Source organism: Tachysurus fulvidraco, chromosome 22 (assembly GCF_022655615.1).
Source record: "Tachysurus fulvidraco isolate hzauxx_2018 chromosome 22, HZAU_PFXX_2.0, whole genome shotgun sequence".
Taxonomy (NCBI): Eukaryota; Metazoa; Chordata; class Actinopteri; order Siluriformes; family Bagridae; genus Tachysurus; species Tachysurus fulvidraco.
Window position 1 is genome coordinate 8,239,359 of NC_062539.1, and position 23,506 is coordinate 8,262,864.

A 23,506-nucleotide genomic window follows, 5' to 3' on the forward strand; every position below is an offset into this window, starting at 1 on the left:
TTACTATTAGACAATTGGAGACCCATAACTTTAATCAATAATGTTGCTAAGTTACTGGCTCCGATGATTGCAGAAAGAATAAAGTTATGCTTGGACACAATTATAGATGATTTTCAATGTCTGGTGTAGTAGTACAAAAGCATTTTTTTATATACTTGTATATATTATTGTAAATAAGATTGCCCCATTGTACAGTAAAGAAAAATCAACACAAGCATTGTATCAGGATATGTAATTATTGTTGTTGGCTATATATGGTAGTTATTATATATATTATATTATATTATACCGATTAGCCTTTTCCATCCCTTCACAGCGACATTGGTCATCGCTAGTTGCTGACCCTGAGAACCTCCAAGACTTAACTTGGGGTCATAACCCATTGAGGTTAATTTTTGTCTCTTTTGCCTCTCATATTTTTGTAGTTCACACTTCTGAGTATTCAGTGATGTGAAACTAACTGGTTCCGTTTTGGTGGAAAGACAGGAAGCACGTGATGTGATGTGTTTTCTGCTATCATTTTGTTCTGCTTCACCAGAGAAATAAAAAGGAAAACTAAAAACTGTAAAATGCATCTTTTTAGCCATTTACAATGTTTTGTAGTATATTGGGTTATAAAAACATTTGTTTATGCTATAATACAGAGGCAACATTTACAGAATAGTCAGGATAGATGTCAAAAGTAAAAAAAATGGATGGCCATGACAGCAATAAGTTACAAGTTAAGGACTACTATGGCATTTCTGTGGGAGGCCATTTGATTTAGCTCTAAAAACTGCACTGGCACAGATCTCTCTGCTATTAATTACTATGCTAAAATGCTCTACTAGATTAATGCCCTGGCTTCAACCAGTGTCCCCTGCAATTTCTACTAATTTAATGAAATAACCCTGCTGCCAAATCCACAGAACAAAACACGAATGCAACAAAACTGTGAATATCTCATTCTGTTGAGGCATTTATTCAGAGGATCCTGTGTTGTATATGCAGCTTGAGAAAGACTGTGAAAAAGAAGAGAATAAATGTTGCTTGTTGGGTGTTATTCTGATGAAGCAGGGACACATGTAGGAGATAAAAAAAGAATGAAGATAGAGTTGGGTGTGTGGTGGATTCTTTTATAACAAATTAGCTTGGTGATTGTAATGTATACTGCAAAGACATAAGGTAAATTTTCATTCTGTTTTGTATATTTACTATATATACTGTGAACATGTCATTTAAGCTGACTTTGGCATTTTGCAGCCATGGCATTTTAAAATATTTTTAAATATTAAAAAGATAGATAAATAGAAAGACAGACAGACAGACAGATAGATAAATATTTTATAGACAGACAAATATTTACAAAAATCTATATCTCTCTATCAATTCAATACAATTAAAAACAAAACAAAAAGAAGAAACTGATCTTACACTTCAGGCCAGGAGACGGACATGAACACTTGGTCTTAAATAGAGAAGTCCTGTAAAATTGTTACATTACTGAAGGCCGACCATTTCCCCCCTCTAACAATCATACTTACAATAATCAACAATGCTGTAAATGCTGTAAATGTAACAAAACTTAAAACTAAACAATAATCAACTAAACTTAAAACTAAACAAAAAAACAAAAAAAAAATTAAAAAGAATATTACAAAATAATGAGACTTTTTAAAGCATTCTGGTCTCATGCCACAGACATTTGACATAAAACTATTTGACATTTATGACTCTACATACATAATAATCACTATAAATCACATTTGTCCAGAATTCTTGAGGTATTTCACATTCTGTATGGAAAATGTTTAAATAAATAAAAAAAAATTACAAAAATATCAATCATACAAGACATGTTCATGCTCCTCAAACAGGTTTACCAGCCTTGTTCACTGTAGAATAAATGGTTTGTGGTAAGTCCACTGAATCATCTTTCCATTCTCCCCCTTCATTCTAGGTACAAAAATATATAGAAAAATACAAACAAGCCATGATTAAATTTTCAAAACTTCAAACTACATTACAGACTCTAATTACAGTAACTCAGGAAATCAGAAAGATTCTGTTAAGCATACTTGATGAGTTTCACAGAATTTGCTGTCACTGGGCGGCACTTTCTTGATGTCCATTCCCTAAAGAAAGGAACAAAGAAAATAAAATTTGAACATTAAAATATGGCACATAATAAACATAAACAAATATATAAGACAGACATATGGACATACAAATAAAGATAGACTGGTTAAATCACACTTGGCAATTAATAATCTTATTCTTATGCATAATAATAACATTGTGATTTCCTTAATTAAGATTTTGTAATAATGCAGTCGATAAACTGGAGCAAATACATGTATTGTATAGGGCACAGACCTTAAAGTTAGTAATGTTCTGTGTTATTCTAGTTAAAATATATTTAATTAAACAGATCGACAGAGACATTCTTTTAGCTAGATATATTCTAGGCACTTATTTGGTCTTTAAATTCAAACTGTTTATTTATCTATTCATATCCATCAAAAGAAAATATAATGAATAACTTTTTTCTGTTAGCCACTATTAGCCACATTAGCACAGACAGTAATTTAACATGAACTTCTGTTGAATGGCACACTATATAATAGTAATTAGCCCTCTTTAACACAAGAATAAGAATGATCTCAGGGTTTTACAAACTAACAAGTTGATGCCCGAAAGTATAAAATCGGGATACTAAGAATTATGACTTTTTTCTTAACCAAACATTGGTTAAAAGAGAGGTAAATAAAATGTATACAGGTCCTTTCTTCAAGAGCAGATTGGCTAGGTTACTGGTTTCAAATAAAAAAGGTAGTAGAATTAAACCTGAATACTATAAAGAATCAAATGTAGAATACAAAAGGTTTTGTTTGTGAATAACAAAAAAAAAAATCTCACAAGAATGAATACATGACCATGTAAAGCTACCAGGAACAGACAGCAGAATCCATGCCACAGAAGCATTTTAAAAGTTCAGTGTGATCTGAAGTATGAAAGCTTGAGAAAGATTACTACTAAGAACTCTAACATACAGACTGGTAAGCAAAATAGACAGTACTAAAGTACTAAGCTTTACTTGAGTACTAAAGAGTCACTTTAAGGACTTTGAGCAACTAATTGAAATGATGGATTGCAAAAAAAAAAAAAAATAGGAAAAAAATGACATTCTACTTTTTACAATATTTGTGGTTTAAAAAAAAACAATAAACCATTATGCATAAGGAAGGTATGGTATCTACATAAATAACAGTGTATAAATGCATATTTATATTTTATACAATAGTCATATAACATTATATATAACACTTACAGTGCTCTCATCATTACTATAAGCGGGGGCTTGCATCCCAACAGTATAGTACACAGTAGAAGGAGCCGCATGGTTCGCTGACATCTCAACTGACTCTGCTTTCCCCCCCCCCTGTAGACATGGTTTAACCAAACTGTTATACACACACCAAATACTGTTCCCCCCCATAATTTGTAATTGATATGCAAAAGATATTACTATCAAAAGGTCACCTTGTTTTTAGCATCAACTTCTTCATAGATTGTGTTGACAGAATCTAGGTTTAGAAAGGAAATAATTTAGATTTTTAAATTGCATTCAAAATATAAGACACAATTAAAATATAAATATCAGACTAATCCCTCAGAAACTGCACAAAGATTCTATCTCTAAATACCAGACTTAAATTCAGTACACATTAGATTGATAATAACAACTGTACTGCCCATGTCTATTTATTGTGTTACTCATTTACTGAAATAAAAAGAAAATTCATATTCAATATTAAGTGTTTGCAAAAATGAATTACAAATCACAAAGCACCATACTATATGCTAATTTACTTCCAGCATTAAAGGACTTTATTTAATGGGAATCAGCACTGGCTAGTTGTCTGGCCTTAACCTTTCTGTTGAGTTTGTCCCATGCTAACTCGATTGGGTTATTGTCGGGTAACTGTGGGGGCCATGTCATCATTTCCTTCCTCATTTTTCTTAAAATAGTTCTGACAAAGCTTAGATGTGTGTTCAGATCATTGTACTGTTGTAGTATGAAGTACTATCCAAATAGTTTTAAGCCAGATGCTATGGCATGTCTCTGGAGAATGCTATGGTAAAAATCTTTGTTGAGAATTCTGGTCACCATAAATAGGTCATCAACCCTAGAGCTCGCAAAACACCCCCATACTATAACACTTTCACCTCCATCCTTGACAATTGGTACTATTCAGTTTAGAATCATCTTCTTGCCAGTTCTGCGATGCATGTAAAATCTTTAGAACCAAAAATATCAAACTTTGATTCATCAGACCACAAGACATTTCTCCAGTCAGCAACAATCCAATTTTTGTGTTCCTTTGCCCAAAGAAGCCCTTTGACCTTCTTCTGCACTCTCCTGCAGGGGTTTCTTAGCAGCTACAGTACATGCCCCATCAAGTCAGCTTCCTAAAGTCTCCTCTGCACTGCCAAATTTGACACTGGCACAGCTTAAGTTGCTTAAAGCTGTGCTGTGATTTCTGGTGCACTTTGCTTACTGTTATGTAGGCTGGAGACTCAGATATTTCTCCAACAACATTGTAGTTGAACGAGGTCTTCCAGTTCTTTTCCGGTCAGCATTCTTCCCTGTTTCTGCATGCCTCTTAATGGTGTATGCTACAGTACTCACATATATTACTTATTTTCAGTACAATATTTCTATAAAAAAAAAAGTCAAATACAAAGTGCTAAGAGTAATCTCTCTCTCGCTCTCTCTCTCTCTCTCTCTCTCTCTCTCTCTCTCTCTCTCTCTCTCTCTCTCTCTCTCTCACATCACATTGTAAGGATACATGTAATAATGATAATAATAATGCTTTTAAGGAAAAATTCAAAATCACTGAACTTTTATACCAAAAAAAAGTAAATTCCAATAATTGTGCTTTCAGCATGACATAAATGTCAGTGTAAGGACAATATAGCTGACAGTTAACGGATAACAATAAAGTGATAAAAAATGTATCACTTTAATAGTGTTTGCCAGTATTCATAATATTTATATAAAAAGATAATTACTTATTGTTTTTCTTTTCCTCAGCCAGAAGATGATGATGATGATGATGATGATGATGATGATGATGATGAAAATTAAGATGGAAATTATTAAGATGGTCCATAATAAATCTGTGCCTTTTTTATCTAGCACAGGACTCTTATCTAGTAGGGAAAAATGCTATTTAGAATACAATTTACATATAATATAATCCAATAAGAATATTAAGCTATATGAAAAAGGTACATGTGTACTGCATGTGTGGATAAATAAAACATGGTGTGCGTGTACAGAATGTGTGCATGCTCACACCTTCACTAGGGCACAGTTCTTTCACATGTTTTATCTCCAGAGTTGTATTTTTCCAGCTCGCTTGGTTGCTATGATTACAAATGATGAAGTTGTTACTAACATACAGTGAGAGGGAAAGGAACATGTCTCCAGATGTTTTCTTTTCCATCATATCACAATTATCATTGTAGCAGTGAGAGGTTACTGAGAGATTCTGAGATTCACAGGTGAGAGTCACATTACAGGTGTCATTACTTTGGAGAGAAGCAGTAAGGACTGGTTTCTGCACTGGATCTGAAATACACACACATGCATTACTGTACTGTTAGTCAATGCCCACACACACATTAATTAATTTTTACTCATTACTTAACTGATAAGGACACTATTATTGTATCAGTAGTGTATTTTGGCTATAAGACTTACCGAACACATGTAATTGGTACTTAGCAACAACTTCCTTCGTTTCACCAGCGGCTTCTGCTGCATAGATTCCACTATCACTCTTCTGTACATTCTTCAGTGTCAGACTGTAGGTTTCCTCATTAAACTCCACCCTGTCTTTATAACTTCCATACACTCTACTTGGAGGCTTTCCATAAAGAAATCTCACAATGAAGGTTTTTGTGTTAAATTTCCAGGCAATATCGTCGAACTTTTCAACTTTTATTTGAATGTCCAGTTGAACAGAACTGTTAACAAGCTTAAAAACATCATCGCACACTGTGAGAAAAGAGCAAAAATAAAATAAAATAAAATAAATCATTATTTTCAAATCATAATCATTATTTTATGAAGACCATGTATTATATTATATATCTACTGTATAATTTATCAATTAATAAATAAACTATTCATTCAAATACAGAAACATTGACAGCACAGCTATAACAGCATAAACAGATTAAATTATTAAAGTAATTCATTTTCTTTTGCTACAATCAGTGCCACCTCAAGTCAGACCATAAGTAACTTAAGAGGTACTTTAAACAGGTTTTTACAATACAGGTCAGAGTCACAGTAGAAAGTTTTGTTTTATATTACAGCAAACTAATTTGCACACAATTTACTATAGCAACAAACTATTAACAGACAACAATGATTCATATGGTCAATAATATAGATATAACAATGTGCTTCGCCTGAATATTTAATGATCTTTAGGCAATACTATTATAAATTAAAAAAGTAGAAAATAATAAGATTAGTCAGCATAAATGTTTTTGCATTTCAGGACCAATGCCAAAATGTTTAGTCTGGTTAGGAAAAGAGTATAGTGCCTTTTGATTAGGTGTGCACATTGCAGTTGTATAAAGGATGCTGTTCTTCCTATAGGCAAGAATGAAGAACTGTATTTGGAATGTCATGCAAGAGGCAGGTAGTCTAATAGTGGTGTTATAGGGCAGAATAGTATGCAATTTTAAATTTTATGGAAATATCTTGACAACAACAGGGCCTTGAGAAAATTCTTTTTTACTAATTTGCATGATATTTAAATAACTTTGCATATACCTTCAATGTTTAAGCTTATTAACAAGAATGTCTCGTAAAAAAAAATTGGAATATTTTTTTTCTCTTGAAATTTTTTTTCTCTTGAAGTTGCTAATGCAATAAAATGCTAAAAAATATTTATTTATTATATACTACAGGCTAAACTTTTGTAATCATATCCTAGGATTTTTAAAAGATCTTCCAAACTGTGTAGGATTACATAAGAAAATCTGTTGTAAACTATTCAAAAATCTGTAAAAAGTATCTAAAGAATATGGCCACTGCCTGCCAAATTAATCTTTCCAATATGGGGCTTAATTTATTTAAACAGCTGTATAACACATGATATACACAAAACCTGAAAATGCCATCATTGACAAATAAAGAAAAAGGAACATGACATGACATGACATGACAATTAAAATTCAGTAGTGCAAGAAACTGTATGCTCATTACTTTTATAGCATTCACTGTGTGCAGGGCCATGTTGATTTAACAACATGATTTAAAAAAGGAAGAAACCCTTAACACTCAATTGTATAAATGAAAAAAAGTAAGGGTTAGGAGATAGGATAGGTGTGTCTGTTTTAATTTGGTCAAAACAAATTAACAAAGCAAAATAATATCAAACAAAAAAATATCACCTACATTCAAAAATTGTAATAAATACAGATTATAAAGTATAAAATATAAATAAAATAAAAGCAATTCTAAATAGTAGGATCATTTTATATTTAAATTATATTAAATGAGCCCATTGCTTTGATTCATTAATCTTTGGTTAATACTCAGATAAGAAAAAAATTATAATAATAATTTTATATGCCTTTTTATATAGTATACATTATTAATATAGTATACATTTCAGTTAAAAGAACTCTGCAGTATTAGATCTATGCCAAACTATAATTAAACTATGAAATATACAAGGAATATTTGCCCCAATGCGCTAAACAGAAAAAACCTATGCCCAAACATGAATTGTGTAACAAAGTGCAAGCGGAACAATTTTTTTTCTTTTTCTTCAATGGAAAGAACCCGAGAGTAACCGGAAAAAGACTCTTTTCAAAGAAAAAAAAAGAAACAATCAGATTTTACACTTCCTCAAAATATAAAATCTTATAAAATCTTAAATGTATATTTAGCTTACATCTGCCTCCTGAAATTTCAAGTTCAGTCTCAGAAATCAGATTTAGAGAGTAATAATAATAATAATCCATTAACATGTCACTTTGTCTGGAAGGAGCAGGTTCATACTTGTATAATTTGGTGTGTAATATTGGATCACAGCAATTAATTTAGAAATTATTGACTGTCATCATTGGCTTCAGATAATTTAGAAAGTTTAAGCACTAGCAGAGTTAAGCACTAACACTATATCCTAAAGGTTAACATTCTTTTTTGAATACTGTCTGTTATCTAAACTGTACATTATAGTATAGCAAACACTTTACTGTATTAATTTAGAAAGATTTTAGAAGATTAGTTTACCAGTGATAGAGACCAAAATGTAGAGAAAGAAGACGAGCTGCATTGCCGTTACCATCTTGTAACTTCTTTGTTAGGACTGAAGTTGTACTTCCTCCTGTAGGGCCTGTCAAAAACAGAATTGTTTTACTTTAATTTGCCACTTGTCTGTTTAGGACAAGTGTGAAAGTTGCCCAAGTGCAAAGATGTCTGGTGGCTGTTATATTTGTTTCATTTTTCAGTTTTATTTAGTTGAATTTTAATTTGTGAATACATGAACATTTGTCTTTTTTTTTTTTTTTTTAAAGAAATTGCTCTCTATTAAGAACACTTTTAATAAGTAATAAAGTAATAATTTTAGATTAAAAAAAAAACTAATGACAACTGATATATACAGTACAGGTCCAAATAAAAATACATTAATAGAACTTTATGGAAATTAATGTGTTTTATTATGCCATGTCCTTATACATCATACTTTATGACTCATGATAAGGACTTTCCACATAGTATTTAAAGTAATGAATGAAACCAGATTTGAGCATGCTGTGAAATGAATCAACACAATACCAGTGTAAAGGAAATATTGATTAAAATAGTAGTGTGTTGCTTGTGACACTTTTGTAGTCTTTTGTAAAATAGTCTGAGTTTAAGAGGAGTCCCAAACTGAATGAATTCTAAGCATTTTGGGTTTCATTCAACCTTTTTAGTATTAATTGATCACATGATTTTTTTGAAGTTTGCTAAAAGATTTAACCCACACAAAGCCTGCTGGTTCCTTTTCTTGAATCATTTTAACTTACTTTTAACGTATATTTTAGCACTGGTGACAACTGGTAGATTTTGAATAATGCCTGTTATAGAAGTCAATGTTCTGTTGTACTGTACCTGATGATATATCCTTCTTTTTTATTCTCAGTCTCTCCGAATAAGTCCAAATTCAAAGGTCAACAATATGAGTAGGTTCTGCCTTGTCACACTAAAAAGCAACTGCTCACTACCAAATTTTCATGAATAAGGCATTGAAAGCTAGCTAAGCTACTCTTAGATTCACTGTGCTGGTTGTATTAGTTGAACATACACCCAATTTTAAGACTAAGCTGGATATAAAATGCTCCTTAAATCCAATGTAGAATTAATAACTTTTACATCAAACATAGTGCTACATCTGAGTCAAAATCTTATATAAGGTAATAAGAAAAACATTTTTAAAAGCTTTTGATTCAGAAGGATTGAGCTGTTGGCATTAACTGGCTAGTTATAACTGCAGCTGGAAAATGTAAATGATAGGAAGGGAACACTATCCCTAGCGCTGCAGGTACTAATTTCTTTTCGATTTTATATAAGTTGATCATTCCCAAATACAATCAATGATACTGTGAATGTAAGCAGAATTACAACAGCTGCCCCTTCAAGAAGAGGCTCACCAAAATGTTTTCTTCCCACTCTGGAGAATGCCACACAAATCAAGAAAGACTTTTTTTGGCTTTATCAATGGTAGTCAATGTGTGCATTCAGGCACCAACTAAAAATCTTTTTGTAAACAGGAAAGGATTTCACTCAATTACTGTTCAGGTTGTGTGCAATGCAGAGATTGAATATTTGTTTTTGTGGTGGCACCTTGGCAGGCAACTGTGGCTTATGTTTGGTTAAATAAGAATTATCCCTAAACCCAGTTTATTTTAGCATTAACTAAACAAATAACTATTTAACTTATTCTGGTATTTGTTATTAACATTTGCATTGTCAAGGTAGAGGTGGAACATATAGAATGATATTTTATTCTAATGTGACTGGTATAAATTTTGTAGCAAACTTATTATACAATAACTGTCATGACAGTTGCTTTCACTGTGATGTAGGTTTGCATTGAAAATGTATTTCAATTTAAGTTAATTTATTGTTTAAATAATGTATGTTATATTTACAGAAGGAGCTTATCTGTGACATGTGCCCTCTGAAATGTTTAAAGTTCTCTCTAAGTAAGGGGCTCTTTAAGTAAAATTTGCTATTGAGGCATAACAGGTCACAAGTTCTTGTGAGATGAGAGAGGGACTGTGGCATTGTGGAGACATTGAGAAATGTTTATTTGAACATATTTTGTCTTTATTTTCTTGTAGGTTATTTTATTAGACCTTCCATTCCTTCATTTTCTACCGCTTATCCGAATTACCTATCTTAGGCGTCATTGGGCATCAAGGCAGGATACACCCTGGACGGAATGCCAACCCATCGCAGGGCACACACACTCTCATTCACTCACGCAATCACATACTATGGACAATTTTCCAGAGATGTCAATCAACCTACCATGCATGTCTTTGGACCGGGGGAGGAAACCGGAGTACCCGGATGCAAACTCCGCACACACAAGGCGGAGGCGGGAATCGAACCCCAACCCTGGAGGTGTGAGGCGAACGTGCTAATCACTAAGCCACCGTGCCCTCCTTTATTTACCTGTGCAGCAATAATTATAAATATATTTGTATTGATTACATTATGTGTGCTGAGAAATAAAATACTGTACAATTGCTGATGTATATGTTTATTTAGATGCATTGGATTTTTTCAGGACTTTACAGTATATTTATTTAATTGTATGGATATACTGGGAATATTAAGATGTTGATAAACACATTGTCATACTTTTGAGTTCTTTACAAAAGTTATAGCTTCATTAACATAAAAATTGCTTCGTAAAAAAATTGCTTCTGGTTTTTGATATTGATTCTACCAAAAGCTGTGGGTTGATTGCCTGAACTATGCTTGTTTTGACATCCAGAAGAAGATGCTTCTGGACTTTCAAACAGGACAATGCTTAGAACCTGGATTTATCTGCACAACATGCACTATTTCTACCAGATTTGTTTGCAGAGCAAATATTGCACTACATTTGCACACATTGGCACATCTGCACTTCATTTATAGTAGTCATACTGTTCTACCACCAAATTGCAATTATATTTACACATATATATTTTTTCCATATGTCTTTTAAGAATTTATAAAGTGCCAAACTTTAAGAATATTGTTCTGTAACATCTACAGAAAAGCATCTAGTGACATGAGAGAGGTTAAAATCATGTTTGAAAAATATCCTATGTATCTACAACCAGCTGTATAACCTTTTTTTTCCTCATTTGTAGAAGTACAAATTGAAAACATTGCTATTTTATGCCCAACATGTTATTAGCACCATGTACCTCTGGTGTAAAAGGAAGGATGTGGTTTAGTTTGCTACATGTGGACTCCGCTTTAAATTTACTTACAGTATTGCATTTAGCCACCAGGCTTTTGTATTTGACAACTGACAGAAAGAAAATAAATTAAGCAAGCCTTATTCATGCAGCTCTTATTGTCATTTTGACCATATATAGCAGATAAAGTACACAGGGAAATGAAATAATGTTTATCCAGGACTGTGGTGTGTGCACCCTTGTGTAAATAGTGTAAGACAAGAGATAAGAGACTACAATAAACTACAAGGCAGATATAACAGAAGTGCATCAAAATAGTGCAGACAAGTAAACAACATGTAGCAGCATTTGTCTAAAAAAATTCAGTTTGTAGCAGCATTTAAGAATGTAGAAAAAATCTGATCTGTGCAAAGATGAACAGTATAGTACTGTAGATTGCATGTGTGTTATTTCAGACCCTGATTGCTAACATGGCATCATGGCAGCAGCGGCTGATCTCACACCATACGAGGCACATCTGAGAAACAGTTTCATAAATGCAAGAAAAGTCAATCAAACACCATCTCACCATGGTTCAGTTGTCTGAGGCCCAAGGAGATTATACCAGAGGGAGGGGCCATGATTTTTTTGTTACTGACATCACATGCATTACTTCCCCTTCTCAAACAGACAACATAAAACCGGAAGCTCTGCATTGAACTGCACACATACACAGACAGGAACCAGATGAGAGCTATGAAAAAGAGTGGTTTAGGAAGTTAGATATATACATATATATATATATATATATATATATATATATATATATATATATATATAGTTAGGCCATATATACTGATGTTGAAACGTTTGATATGGAGTGAGCACAGATGTGCTGTAGAGGTAGACTGTTAAGGAACATACACTGTACTGAAAATACTTCCAGTATTAATTAGGCAAAGAAAATTTTGTGTAAATGCACAGACACTTTAAATAAAAACATATTTCAAACCTGCAGCCGAGGTAACGCATTTGGTTTTAAACATTTTGTTCTCCTAATGAAATTAAAACTGGTTTCTTGTTAATAAAGGAACGGACACTGTGAATTAGGGATATACTTCCAGTATTAGGCATGGCTATTTTAAATAAAGAAAATTCTTCCAAGTGTAGTGCACATATACTTCAAATGAAAACACTATAAAGTGCTAAATGAAAGCACAAAATAAATAAATAAAATACTTTCAGTATAAGGAACATATACGTCAACTAAAGAAAATTTTTAAAGTATAAAAGTTTCTTTACAGTAGTGCCATGCCATATATACAGTAAAAAGTGCAAATGTAGTTTTAGTTATTTTCTTAAAGGACAAAATATGCAAAGAACAGGAAAAACTGTCTGGTGTCTTCTCAGTTAAAAAGCAACAACAACGAACCCTAAAATCAGGCACTCACTGAGATTTTGTTTAATACACACCATTTGTCATTTGTTAGGCCCTAAAGATTATTAGCCAGGAACACAAGCTTGTCCACAGTCTCTGGCTTCAACAGAGACCGATGGCAGGTAACAATGTTGCCACCAAAGCTAAATGCCCTTTCTGAAGGAGCACTTGTGGCCGGGATACAGAGATATTTCTGGGCCAGTCTAGCCACTCTTGGAAAATTAGCTTGGTACAGCCGCCACCAGTCCAGTGGATCAGTCTCTCCATCAACTTTTTAGCTCCACATTGATGACCTCTCTGTCAGTGAGAGCAGCTGTGCCATCGGAGGAGGCCTTTTTGAAAAAGCTTCCCAGGCTCCATTTTACTTTCTTTGATTGCCTCTCAACAGCTACTTCAGCAGCTTCAGCACCATCAGCTGCAGCTTCTGTGCTTGGGTGTGGCAGTGGCTCTCTGACCGTCGCAGCTTGCATCTCCAACAGTGACAGAATTTCTGCTACCGCTCTGGTCTTGATGAACTCCTGGCGGTCATCAGCTATATATGCATCTTTAAACCGTGGGTCGACCAAGGAGGCCATATCTAGCAGGTCAACCGTTTTTGGGTCCGAGTACTTCTCGTTTAAGTACTCTAAGATGACTCTTTTCATGTCCTTGGTCAGCTCGGTGTCATCATCAGCTGCAGCAAGAGTGGTTTTGGAGAAAAGATGGAGAACAGGTTTGATGTACGACACACTGACCTAATCTTCACCACACATCGCGTCTGTGAATTCCAGCAGTGGGCCAAGGGTCTGGCTTATAGATTCCAAGACATCTGTATCTTGCCAAGTGGGTACCAGGTGTTTGGTTTTCTTGTCTGCTTTCAGTACCTGTTGTAGTGCCTTCTCTTGTTCAAGCACCCTCTGGATCATCATCTGGCGTGACCCCCACCTTGTTGGTGTTTCTGTGATGAGCCGATGAAAGGGAAGATGGTGCTCTGCCTGGGCTTTCTTCAACTCTTTTCTTCTTTTCCAAGAGTATGAAAAGGCACTCACAATCTTCTTGCATACGCCAACAGCACGGTCAGTTCGGGAGTCTTTCATACTTTTTTCTGTTGACAAATTTGTAAGATATTAGTTAATTTTATCTATAATCTCTCTCTCTCTCTCTCTCTCTCTCCCCACACACACTGAACAACTATCATTAGAACTATTGAAATGCTTGTTAGGATTGAATGAACATCACTTAACACAAATGCAACATTAAAATAGCATTGGGTATACAACTGAACAGAGGCAAATTCTACATCTCTAAAAAGACAAAAATAATTAATATGTTAATATAATACCAAGTGGGTTTACATATATATATATATATATATATATATATATATATATATATATATATATATATATATATATATATATATATATATATATATATATACACGTCTTTAAAACCCCATGACTCAAGCGCTTCCTTGAGTCCTTGTGCTATCTCCTCGGCCGTATGTTCAGCGGGGAAGTACGACGTCTGCAAACACCGGCTGCCAAGATTCTAATCATCCGTTATATAGTGAATGGTCAGACTGAGGAAAGGCTCCATGGTACGGCTCGACCACAGGTCCGTTGTAGTAGCAAAGTATTTCAAGTCACACAGCTCTTTTTCAACATTTTCGCGGAGCAAAATTTTGGCATCTCGGTTTCTGTGAAGTATTTTCAGCTTGGCACCTCATATCGTGGATCAATAGCTCTGATCATTGCTTTAAAGCCGCGTCTCTCTACCGTTTGAAAAGGGACCATGTCCTTACACAAGTAAACAGTTATGGCCCTGGTAATTTCAATCCATTGCGGGCTCTTCCTAATATAAGCAGTACCTTTTGAAAATGACTGTTGGATTGAGGTTTGGATCAGTTCCTGTTTTTTCTGTCCTGCATTCTTTGTACTGGATCTTGCGGTTGGCTGCATTGCCTGGCAATGCTGGTGGTATTCAACGACATGTTTAGTTTTGAGGTGGTAGAACAGATTAGTCGTGTTACCGCTCTTAGCTGGAACTTTTGCCCCACACATTCTACAGAGTTTGGAATTGGAAACCAATTCCAAATAATAGATGTTGCACCGGTCTTTATCACGAGCTCCTCTGTTTCGCTGACGCTTTCAGCCAATTTCTATTCAAAATGGCGAATATGATGATTCGTTGCAGCCGGCTGCAGCTTGTGGCTCTAAATTTCGTGGGTAGATTGCGTCATCAACAAGCATTATCGCGATATAGAATTAAAATCTCTATCGTAAGCCAATTTTGTATCGTTTATATCGCATATCGTTTATATTGCCCATTACTAGGGCCATGTCATCACTTTCCTTCCTCATTTTTTTTTTAAATAGTTCTGACAAAGCTTAGATGTGTGTTCAGATCATTGTACTGTTGTAGTATGAAGGACTGTCCAAATAGTCTTAAGCCAGATGCTATGGCATGTCTCTGGAGAATACTATGTAGAAATCTTTGTTGAGAATTCTGGTAACCCTAAATAATCAACTCTGGTCATCAACTCTACAGCTTGCAAAACACCCCCATACTATAACACTTCTGCCTCCATCCTTGACAATTGGTACTATTCAGTTTGGTATCATCTTCTTGCCAGCATGTAAAATCTTCATTTAGAACCAAAAATATCAAACTTTGATTCATCAGACCACAAGACATTTCTCCAGTCAGCAACAATCCAATTTTTGTGTTCCTTTGCCCAAAGAAGCCCTTTGACCTTCTTCTGCACTCTCCTGCAGGGGTTTCTTGGCAGCTACAGTACATGCCCCATCAAGTCAGCTTCCTAAAGTCTCCTCTGCACTGTCAAATTTGACACTGGCCCAGCTTAAGTTGCTTAAAGCTGTGCTGTGATTTCTGGTGCACTTTGCTTACTGTTATGTAGGCCGGAGACTCAGATATTTCTCCTACAACATTGTAGTTGAACGAGGTCTTCCAGTTCTTTTCCAATCAGCATTCTTCGCCATTTCTGCATGCCTCTTAATGGTGTATGCTACAGTACTCACTGGTATTTTGAGTTTCTGGGCAATCTTTCTGTAAGAAATGCCTTCATTCTTCAGCGTAACAATAGCTTGCCTATTCTCTCTTGTTAGTTCACATTTGCCAGTTGACACTGAATGTTATAAAAACATATAAAGATGAACCCTAAAACAGACCCACTATTTGACAAACCATTAAGCTCTAATTCAATTCATCTTGACAGCACAGCCTGTGACAGAGACACTTCACTTTTATAGTATTACCTGTATACAGGTACTGAAGTACTGCTGTCAGTTACAAATTAAATTTAGACCATCATTGAAAAAGTTCAAGAATTATGCTCGGGGTGTGTGTGTGTGTGTGTGTGTGTGTGTGTGTGTGTGTGTGTGTGTGTTTGCCTCGCACCTCCAGGGTCGGGGTTCCCGCCTGCGCCTTGTGTGTGTGGAGTTTGCATGTTCTCTCCGGGTACTCCGGTTTCCTCCCCCGGTCCAAAGACATGCATGGTAGGTTTATTGGCATCTCTGGAAATTTGAGCACAATATGTGAGTGTATGAGTGAATGAGAGTGTGCGATGGGTTTGCACTCCGTCCAGGGTGTATCCTGCCTTGATGCCCGATGACGATAGGCACAGGCTCCCCGTGACCCGAGAAGTTCGGATAAGTGGTAGAAAATGAATGAATGTTATTTCATTTCAAATAGCAGATCAAAACTCCTTTGTTGTGCTGTAGTTAAATATATTACTTATTTTCAGTACAATATTTCTATAAAATTGTAATATATACGAAAAACACGAGGTGTCCAAAAACTTTGACTGGTAGTGTATATTAATGTACAAGTTAAATACATAACATGCTAAACATGAGTTAGTTTAGTTTTAGTTTATCTTGACACAATAGATTTAGTGAATGCTTTAAGGAAGAATGCTCTTTAATTATCAAAAAAAAGGGTCAAATACAAAGTGATAAGTCTCTCTCTCTCTCTCTCTCTCTCTCTCTCTCTCTCATTGCACTGTAAGGATAATTGTAATAATGATAATAATAATGCTTTTAAAGAAAAATTCAAAATCACTGGAATTTTGTACCAAAAAAATGTAAATTCCAATAATGGTGCTTTCAGTCATAAGGCGCACCGGATTATAAGGCACAGTCTCAATTACGGGGTCTATTTCTGTACCCATACTATAAGGCGCACCGTATTATAAGGCGCATGCTAAAACATACGGTCTACAAAAAAAGGTACTGTAACAGAAGCAAAACAGTGAGTTAAGTTGAACTTTATTCTACTATTTAACAATACCCACACATTATTTTTAAATCAATCATCTCCCACAAATCCAGCAAAGTCCTCATCTAGTGTGTCTTCTTAACTTAGCGCAGTTCATTTTCTTGCTTCCTCCAAAAAAAGTGTTTAGTCTCCCTGCAACTTGTCCATGACTGACGTCTCTTTTATCACTTGGGGCAAACAGATTCAGATTCTGATTACTCAATTTAATACCATGTCAGCAATCAAAAGCTATTTTCATGGCAAAATTCAATTACAAAAACACAAATATCATATAAATGCAATAAAAACAAAACAAATATAAACAGCAAGTCATATTATAAGATTTTTTATTTTAATTAACATATGATAAAAAAAAATCCAAACCCTTTTCAGACATAATGTCATTAAATCTGTCCTTAAGTGAAGTAACTTGATAAAAGAGCTTGTGTTAAGTCCAGGACAATCTTGGACATACATCTTACAAAACATACATAAAGTTGGGTCTTTTCACCTTTAAGCAAAAAAAGCATGGGTCAATTTTTAATGTCCTTATTAAGAGCTTCGGATTCTACAAACATTGTCGGTTTTCCTAACTGTCAAAAATTAATGGGTAACTAGCATGGATCAGCTGCGGTCGTTAACCAAGGAATAAATCAAACCAACGGAACAAGAAATATAATTTCCTAACATTCAATATCATAAAACACATTCTCACTTGTGTAATGTAATCCATTGCTGTCTGGTTTTTAGATTTCTTTCGTTTGAATAACCATATGCAGCACAGAAGTCCGGCATCGTCCATGCATTTGAGGTAAAAGAGCACCGTACAAAGATGGCGGCGGTTTTGACGCATTTTTAGGACCCCAAGGCGACATCTAGTGTATAGATTTCTATGAATGGTTAGTGTCGCTACTCGATCTGTACCAGCAACACGATCGGTTCCGCGCATGTGCGAAATTACGTCACTTCCTGTCATCGACGGCAGTTTCGGTTATTAACGCTATCCGTACCGTTGTCATAGCACTTTATTTTCAAGTCTTATCAAGCAAATCTTATTTGTCTGCCTTTCAACATTTAATAATATTGCTCGTTTAATGGCTGTTTTGTGTTACTCTAACTTGTTATGGTATTGTTGTCCTAAGCAATCACTAAAATAATATATAAAACTTTTAAGGTTAATATGTGACACAAAATTAAAATATAGTTTACATGTTACACATAATTTGGGAAATACAGATGTTTACATTTACAAAAACACAGGACTAAACTGATTTATTCATAAATTAATTTGTTCCCTCCCTCCCGGAAAATAAAATAAAATAAATAAAAACCGCCCTCAACAGGGTCGTGTGTGATGAATTCTCTGAGGCAAAGGATGACTTTATGTTTATTTTTAAATGTCAAGAGGACATGGAAACATTTTTTGTCCTACTGCATTGATAAAAAAAAGGCTTAAATGTCAATGCCATGTTCCGTGAATGTGAGTGAGTGAGGGAGGGAGGAAGTGAGTGAGTGAACAAATTAATTTATGAATAAATCAGTTTTGTCCTGTGTTTGTAAATGTAAACACACACATCTGTATTTCCCAAATGATGTGTAACATGTAAACTATAGTTTAATTTTACTACATTTTCTCATACATTTTATTTTGTCACATATTAACCTTAAAAATTTTATATATTGTTTTAGTGATTGCTTAGGACAACAATACCATAAAAACACGTTAGAGTAAACAAACTTGCACACAAAACAGACATTAAACGAGCAATACAAATAAAGTGCTATGACAACGGTAAGGATAGCGTTAATTTCCGATACTGCGGGTCGGCGATGACAGGAAGTGACGTCATTTCGCACATGCGCCGAACCGATCGTGTTGCTGTACGGATAGAGTAGCGACAGTTAGGAAGAAACAAATGTTGTTTTGCAACATACCGGTAGTATACCTACCGGAGGCGTGGCGGAGGTAAGCGTACGTACTGTACGTATTACGTAATGTTCTCTGATTTGTTTATCGCTGCCAGCATACGTAGTGTATGTATTACGTCCCTGTGTCAGCGGGAAATCAAGCGGAGCGTTTACCAAAGTCACACAACATTTTTACAGATTTTTGTGCACATATAAGGTGCACCGGATTATTAGGCGCACGGCTGATTTTTGTGCTCTTAGGTGCGCCTTATATGTGAAAAATACTTCTTGTATTTCTTTTCCTCAGCCAGGAGATGATGATGATGATGATGATGATGATGATGAAAATTATGATGATAATTAAGATGGTCCGTGATGAATCTGTGCCTTTTTTATCTGACACAGGAATTGTATCTAGTAGGGAAATATGTTATTTTTAATACAACTTACATATACTATAATCCAATAAGAATATTAAGCTATATGAAAAAGGTACATGTGTATGTGTGGATAAATAAAACATGGTGTGCGTGTATGTGTTCATGCTCACACCTTCACTAGGGCACAGTTCTTTCACATGTTTTATCTCCAGAGTTGTATTTTTCCAGCTCGCTTGGTTGCTATGATTACAAATGATGAAGTTGTTACTAACATACAGTGAGAGGGAAAGGAACATGTCTCCAGATGTTTTCTTTTCCATCATATCACAATTATCATTGTAGCAGTGAGAGGTTACTGAGAGCTTCTGAGCTTCACAGGTGAGAGTCACATTACAGGTGTCATTGCTTTGCTGATGAGAAGCAGTAAGGACTGGTTTCTCCACTGGATCTGAGATACACACACACACATGCATTACTGTACTGTAAGTCAATGCCAACACACACACACACACACACACACACACACACACACACACACACACACACACACACACACACATTAATTACTGTAATTAATTAATTATTACTCATTACTTAACTGATAAGGACACTATTTTTGTATTAGTTGTGTATTTTGTCTGTAAGACTTACCCAACACATGTAGTTGGTACATAGCAACAACTTCCTCCGTTTCATCATTGGCTCTTGCTTCATAGATTCCACTATCACTCTTCTGTACATTCTTCAGTGTCAGACTGTAGGTTTCCTCATTAAACTCCACCCTGTCTTTATAACTTCCATACACTCTACTTGGAGGCTTTCCATAAAGAAATCTCACAATGAAGGTTTTTGTGTTAAATGTCCAGGCAATATCGTCAAACTTTTCAACTTTTATTTGAATGTCCAGTTGAACAGAACTGTTCTCCATCTTAAAAACATCATTGCACACTGTGAGAAAAGAGCAAAGAAACCTATTTAATTGTTAATTAAATGTTATGAAGACCATGTATTATATTTTATATCTCTATAATTTATCAATTAATAAATGAACTATTCATTCAAAAACAGAAACATTGTCAGCACAGCTACAATGAATGTATAATTCTTTTGCACAATCAGACCATAAGTAACTTAAGAGGTACTTTAACCAGGTTTTTACAATACAGGTCAGAGTCACAGTAGAAAGTTTTGTTTTATATTACAGCAAACTAATATGCACACAATTTACTATAGCAACAAACTATTAACAGACAACAATGATTCATATGGTCAATAATATAGATATAACAATGTGCTTCGCCTGAATATTTAATGATCTTTAGGCAATACTGTTATAAATTAAAAAAGTAGAAAATAATAAGATTAGTCAGCGTAAATGTTTTTGCATTTCAGGACCAATGCCAAAATGTTTAGTCTGGTTAGGAAAAGAGTATAGTGCCTTTTGATTAGGTGTGCACATTGCAGTTGTATAAAGGATGCTGTTCTTCCTATAGGCAAGAATGAAGAACTGTATTTGGAATGTCATGCAAGAGGCAGGTAGTCTAATAGTGCTGTTATAGGGCAGAATAGTATGCAATTTCAAATTTTATGGAAATATCTTGACAACAACTGGGCCTTGAGAAAATTCTGAAACAATTTGCAATTGTGTCCACTTAGTTCTGCCCACTTGTGATTATTTATTTATTTTTAACTAATTTGCATGATATTTAAATAACTTTGCATATACCTTCAATGTTTAAGCTTATTAACAAGAATGTCTCATGTAAAAAAAGGGAAATATTTTTTTTCTCTTGAATTTTTTTTCTCTTGAAGTTGCAAATGCAATAAAATGCTAAAAAATATTTATTTATTATATACTACAGGCTAAACTTTTGTAATCATATCCTAGGATTTTTAAAAGATCTTCCAAACTGTGTAGGATTACGTAAGAAAATCTGTTGTAAACTATTAAAAAATCTGTAAAACGTGTCTAAAGAATATGGCCACTGCCTACCAAATTAATCTTTCCAATATGGGGCTTAATTTATTTAAACAGCTGTATAACACATGATATACACAAAACCTGAAAATGGCATCATTGACAAATAAAGAAAACGGAGCACCAACATGACATGACATGACAATTAAAATTCAGTAGTGCAAGAAACTATGCTGAGTACTTTTATAGCTTTCACTGTGGGCAGGGCCATGTTGATTTAACATTGCTCCAAAAAAGGAAGAAACTAGTAGGTGAGAAGACAACCCCAAGCTTATAAGTTGGTTCAAGTTCAAGTTGAGTGGGCGTTTTCTGTGCAGCAAATGCAGCATTTTGCACCTAAGCTTCACTAATTAAATGCACTGAGCCTAGATTGGGCTGGTATATGAGGCTGTTTCAAATAAGCCTCACTTACTGTATATTCATTTACATTGTGTTAAACCACCTGCTCAGTCCTCATATATTTATATTCATTTACATTTGTAAAAGGTATCATCCTTTCAGGGACACTTTTAAATCAGTTTTAAAGATGTTTTTAAGCATTCAGACCTTTCAAGCATTATTGCCACATTGTTTGTTCCCCACTAAGCAGCTCTTCCCCTTGCTCATTTTGACTGACCAAACTCTACTACTGTAAGTAATAAGTAAATTATCACTTAGTGTCTGATATCTGTAAAGTGGGAAACCTATAATCCCTATGTTAACACTAATAAATAAATATTATTGAACCTTACATTAAATATGTGTATTTAATGGGACACGGTAGCTTAGTGGTTAATGTGTTAAACTGCCAATTGAAAGGTTATGACTTCAAATCCCAGGTCCAGCAAGCTCTCATTGCTGGGCCCCTCAGCAAGGCCCTTAACACTCAATTGTATAAATGAAATAAAATGTAAGGGTTAGGAGATAGGATAGGATTGTCTGCCAAATGCTGTATATTACTTTATTAATAACTGCAGGATTTCATTTTTTTAAGTACAAAAAAAAAAAAAGATATATATTTTTTTTTCAATTTGGTCACAACAAATAATAATAAAAAAAATATATATATTTTTTAATTTGGCCAAAACCAATTAACAAAGCAAAATAAAGTCAAACAAAAAAAAAACACATACATTCAAAAATTGTAATAAATACAGATAATAAAGTATAAAATATAAATAAAATAAAAGCAATTTTAAATAGTATGATCATTTTATATTTCTTAAATGCGCTAAACAGAAACAACCTACACCCAAACATGAATTACAAAGTGCAACAAAGTGCAAGTCATCTATGGAAAGAACCTGAGAGTAACCGGAAAAGACTTTTTTCAAAGAAAAAAAAAGAAACAATCAGATTTTACATTTCCTCAAAATATAAAATCTTATAAAATCTTAAATGTATATTTAGCTTACATCTGCCTCCTGAACGTACAAGTTCAGTCTCAGAAATCAGATTTAGTTGGTAAGAACTGTTTATAGTCATAATCCATTAACATGTCACTTTGTCTGGAAGGAGCAGGTTCATACTTGTATAATTTGGTGTGTAATATTGGATCACAGCAACTAATTTAGAAATTATTGACTGTCATCATTGGCTTTAGATAATTTAGAAAGTTTAAGCACTAGCAGAGTTAAGCACTAACACTATATCCTAAAGGGTAACATTCTTTTTTGAATACTGTCTGTTATCTAAACTGTACATTATAGTATAGCAAACACTTTACTGTATTAATTTAGAAAGATTTTAGAAGATTAGTTTACCAGTGATGGAAACCAAAATGTAGAGAAAAAAGACGAGCTGCATTGCCGTTACCATCTTGTAACTTATTTTTCAGGGCGGAAGTTGTACTTCCTCCTGTAGGGCCTGTCAAAAAACAGTCTCTAGAGGCTCGTGATGGCACAAAAAAATGTATGTATGTATGTATGTATGTATGTATGTATGTATGTATGTATCTATCTATCTATCTATCTATCTATCTATCTATCTATCTATCTATCTATCTATCTATCTATCTATCTATCTATCTATCTATTTTTTCTATTTATTCTTATTATTTCTATATTCTGGGGCATTCAAAATATTGGTAGAAAGTAGATCTTTTTACGT

At 34.3% G+C, this 23,506-nt stretch overlaps 1 protein-coding gene across 3 annotated transcripts; it reads right to left on the minus strand.

The window, feature by feature from the left end:
• Nucleotides 1-1,641: 1,641 nt before the first annotated feature.
• LOC113640680 (CD48 antigen-like) lies at nucleotides 1,642-23,277 on the minus strand. Of its 3 annotated transcripts, none has more exons than XM_047806452.1 (8): nucleotides 23,161-23,277; nucleotides 20,092-20,388; nucleotides 5,345-5,617; nucleotides 5,056-5,196; nucleotides 3,523-3,566; nucleotides 3,311-3,421; nucleotides 2,058-2,114; nucleotides 1,642-1,935 (listed from the first exon to the last, which is right to left on the minus strand). In XM_047806452.1, the coding sequence occupies exons 1-8, from the start codon at nucleotides 23,213-23,215 to the stop codon at nucleotides 1,849-1,851; spliced, it is 1,065 nt and encodes a 354-aa protein (XP_047662408.1). In that variant the 5' UTR covers nucleotides 23,216-23,277; the 3' UTR covers nucleotides 1,642-1,848. The 3 variants fall into 3 exon arrangements, with proteins under 3 accessions (XP_047662408.1, XP_047662407.1, XP_047662409.1); XM_047806451.1 differs by lacking the exons at nucleotides 20,092-20,388; nucleotides 23,161-23,277 and adding exons at nucleotides 5,750-6,046; nucleotides 8,306-8,453; XM_047806453.1 differs by lacking the exons at nucleotides 1,642-1,935; nucleotides 2,058-2,114; nucleotides 20,092-20,388; nucleotides 23,161-23,277 and adding exons at nucleotides 4,542-4,659; nucleotides 5,750-6,046; nucleotides 8,306-8,453 and having other exon boundaries at nucleotides 3,398-3,421.
• Between the last annotated feature and the right edge of the window lie 229 nt (nucleotides 23,278-23,506).